The sequence below is a fragment of the Anarrhichthys ocellatus genome, unplaced genomic scaffold, assembly GCF_004355925.1.
Source record: "Anarrhichthys ocellatus isolate YVR2014 unplaced genomic scaffold, GSC_Weel_1.0 scaffold3028, whole genome shotgun sequence".
NCBI classification, from domain to species: domain Eukaryota; kingdom Metazoa; phylum Chordata; class Actinopteri; order Perciformes; family Anarhichadidae; genus Anarrhichthys; species Anarrhichthys ocellatus.
In genome coordinates this window covers 2800-6361 of record NW_022283002.1, presented here as the reverse complement: position 1 = coordinate 6361, position 3562 = coordinate 2800, and the positions used below count along the sequence as shown (strand labels likewise).

General features: G+C 47.5%; 1 protein-coding gene and 1 long non-coding RNA gene across 2 annotated transcripts in view; both read left to right on the top strand.

Moving 5' to 3' along the window:
* Positions 1-249: 249 nt before the first annotated feature.
* On the top strand, positions 250-1194 carry LOC116378706 (uncharacterized). Its single transcript, XR_004212327.1, has 3 exons — positions 250-316; positions 422-520; positions 1129-1194. It is a non-coding gene; the product is annotated as an uncharacterized LOC116378706 (long non-coding RNA).
* A 2262-nt stretch (positions 1195-3456) lies between these two features.
* The window catches only part of LOC116378707 (kinesin-like protein KIF20B), a 2418-nt gene continuing 2312 nt past the window's right edge, over positions 3457-3562 (top strand). The window contains exon 1 of the mRNA XM_031840615.1: positions 3457-3522. Within this exon, the coding sequence (XP_031696475.1) occupies positions 3457-3522 (66 nt within the window). The remainder of the gene's footprint in view (positions 3523-3562) is intronic.

Here is a 3562-nt window from a genome sequence, read left to right as displayed (position 1 = left end):
ACACACACACACTGCAGGTACACACACTCTGCAGGTACACACACACACACACTGCAGGTACACACACACACTCTGCAGGTACACCCACACACTGCAGGTACACACACACACTGCAGGTACACACACGCTGCAGGTACACACACACTGCAGGTACACACACACACTCCAGATACACACACACTGCAGGTACACACACACACACGCTCAGGTCTTAGCTCCTGGTTGTTGTTGATGTAACGTTGTCCTCCGTGCAGAGCTGGAGGCGCTGCGATTGGAGAAGCAGAGCTCACATGACCAACTGCTGGAGGCCAAGGAGGTAGTGTCTTCTTCTGTGGTGTCTGCTGTGCTTTGGTGCATCTGAAATGACGTTTGTCACGTTGTTCACAATGTGTTTTATCAATAAAGTTATTTTGTTTTCCAGAGTCTGAAGCAGCAGCAACACAAGTTATCAGAGCTGATGGAGATGAGTCAGCGGAAAGACGACGTCATCAACAAGCTGAAGAACGAGAGCAACGCCGACGTAAACACTGTTACACGTTAATGTCACAGATAATAATAATACTATTACAATAATGATTATGTCCTAAATAATGATGATGATAATAATAATGTCTGAAACTCATCCTCCACTATATTCTATAGTTTTTGTTTCTTTGGTGTTGTTCGTATGTTGGCGAGCAGCACTGATCGGTTCTGAACTTTCAGTATTTCAGTATTTTAAGTTTTGTTTTGCTTCTTCTGACCGAAGCCTTTGTTGCACATGATGTGTTCAAGGACCGTCGGAAAAATGTTATTCTGACGATAATGACGTTTTTTTTTTTTTTACAGCTTCTGGCTGATAAACAGGGTCGTTCTGGATATTTATATTTATAGAAAACATGCTTTTCTATCCTGCCAATGTTATGAAGTATCATAAACATATGAAATATATATTCTCCTGTTATTTAATCAAACCTCACATGAAGTCATGTGGACCTGTGGCTCAGAGAGCTCATGTGATCATGAGGATTAACAATCTGTTCATCTGCTGCTGAATGATTTCCCAGAATAAGTTCATTATTAAAAGATATGATCTTCCCCAGACCATTGAAAGCAGTGTGACTAATGAACCACATCCTGGTCTTTCAGAGGGCTCTGGTGGAGCTTCTGAGGACGACGAGAGGAGAGGAGGAGAAGGAGGAGAACAGGAAATGCCAGCGTGAAGCTCTGGAGGAAGAAGAGGAAAGAGGACCGGCAAAGAGGAGAGGTGAGAGGAGGAGGAGGAGGAGATGAAAGGATGGGGGTTTACTCCTTATTATTTTAACTCTAAAGTCTTTCTTTCTTCTCCTCCGTCTCCTCAGTGCTGGAGGAGGAGATCTGGAGGCTGCAGGAGGAAAACGATAAGAAGGAGGAAACCATTGTCGAGCTGAGGAAGAGGGAGGAGAGGAAGAGGGGCCTAGAGGAGGAGCTGAGGAGACGAGAGGAGGAGGTGGAGAAGCTGAAGGAGGAGCAGGTTGCTCTGGAGCAGAAGGTGCAGGAGCTGACGGGTAGGAGAGCTGAATCTACAGGACACCTAGTGGACCTCATTACGTGACAGCGTGGGCCGACTGTGGCTCAGCCGTTAAGCAATCGGAGGGTCGGATGTTCGATCCCCGGCTCTGCTGGTCGTCATGTGTCCTTGGCTTCACACTCAAATAGTTCCTGCTTGCTCTTGGATTTGCTTTGCTTTCTCCTCAAACTATTTACTTGCACTCAGATATGTTGTGACTTGCACAGATTTCCTGCAGCTTTAGCCCTTCTTCTCTCACTATGGCTCTTTCTGTCCTCCACTCCTCCCTCCTCCTCCTCCTCTCCTCCCTCCTCCTCTCCTCCTCTCCTCCCCCCTCGTAGATCTGGGTGAGCGTCCAAACTGTGCGTCTGTGTTTCTGTCTCTGGAGTCGGAGCAGATGGAAACATCCAGACTGACGAAGGAGAACAAAGCTCTTGTTAACGGCATCTTCCAGCTCCAGACGGAGGTACGAGTGGTCACTTTATTAGGTACACCCGTACAATCCAATATTAATACAAAGAGGTCTATCAAAATTATAACAACAAAGGTTTGCTTATTTTTTTATTTCCAGGTGACCGGTCCCCAGACGAAGCTCAAGGAGCAGACTGGCAGGTCTGACAGCTTATCGCAGCAGCTGGACATTACAAAGACCCGCCTCCAGGACCTGGAGAGCCAATCAGAGGAGAAGGCCGACAGCATCAATGTTCTGACAAAAGAAGTGAAGCGTCTGAAGCAGGAAGTCAAGGTTCTTCCTGTTCTTTTGTTTCTCTGTTTACAGTAACTGACGATTGATTGTTTTTATGGCTTTGGATTGATCAGTTGAGGAGTTAATGAGTAAAGCAACAGTGTTGACTGATTGTTTCAGGAGGAGGAGGGGCGGAGCAGCAGCAGCGGTGTTTTCCACGCCGCCATGGAGGAGCTGAAGAAGGAGAGCCAGGCAGCGCTGATGAGATCATCTCAGAAATCCCAACAGATCCAAGATCTGCAGAGAGGGAAAAGCCAACTGGAGGAATCTCTGACGCACAGGTAGACAGGAGGAGTTTGATGGGCTCATCAATATTGTCTTCAATCAGGTTTTATTGATGAATATACAACAGATCCAACAGGTGACAAGTAAGCAGCTGGTTAAGTATCAGTTAATTTCAAATATATTAATCTCCTGTCCTCATCCTACAGTGAAAACAGGTGTGTTGAGCTCAGTGAGGAGTTAGCCAATCAGAAAGCAGAATTCACCAGTCGGCTCCAGAGCCTAAAGAAGGAGCTTGAGTCTGAGGGCGGAGCTCTGCGAGGGAGACTGGAGGAGATGGAGAAATCAGAGGAGGAAAGGAGGAGGAATCAGGACAGGGAGAAGGAAGGTGAGAAGATGAAAAACAATACAATCTACCGTAGAGTATGGTCGAGAAACCCGGTAGAGCGCGGTCGAGGAAGGCGGTCTTTCTCTTCATTCATGACTCCAGAGAAAACCAGAACCTCATCGGTCCTTGATGGTCTGTCTACTGATCTGTCTTGAAATCTTTCTGTGTGTCAGAGCTGCATCGAGTCGTGTCCGAAAAGGAGAAACTTGTAGAAGAATGTCACAGTCAGACGGAGACTCTGAGAACAGGTATCTTCATCATCTTCATCACCTGAAACAGTGGAGAACGTTGTATTAATGTGATCAGGAGATAAATCTGAACTTTCTCTTTCCATCAGAGCTGGAGCGTCTGAGGGAAGACCTGCAGAGGAGGGAGGAGGAGGAGGAGGAGAAGGAGGAGAAGGAGGAGGAGAAGGAGAACAGAGAGGTGGAGGTGCCGGTGGTGGAGGAGCTGAAGGAAGTGATCCAGAGACTCCAGGAGAAGAGAGGGAGACAGCAGCAGCAGCAGCAGCAGCAGCAGGAGGAGGAGGAGGAGGAGGGAAGGAGCAGGGAGTTTGAGGCTGTGAGGAAAGAGATGGAGAGACTACAGAAGAAAACCCCCAGAACTACAGGGAGGAAGAGGAAGAGCTGCGACGTGCAGGTGTGTGTGTGTGTGTGTGTGTGTGTGTGTGTGTGTGTGT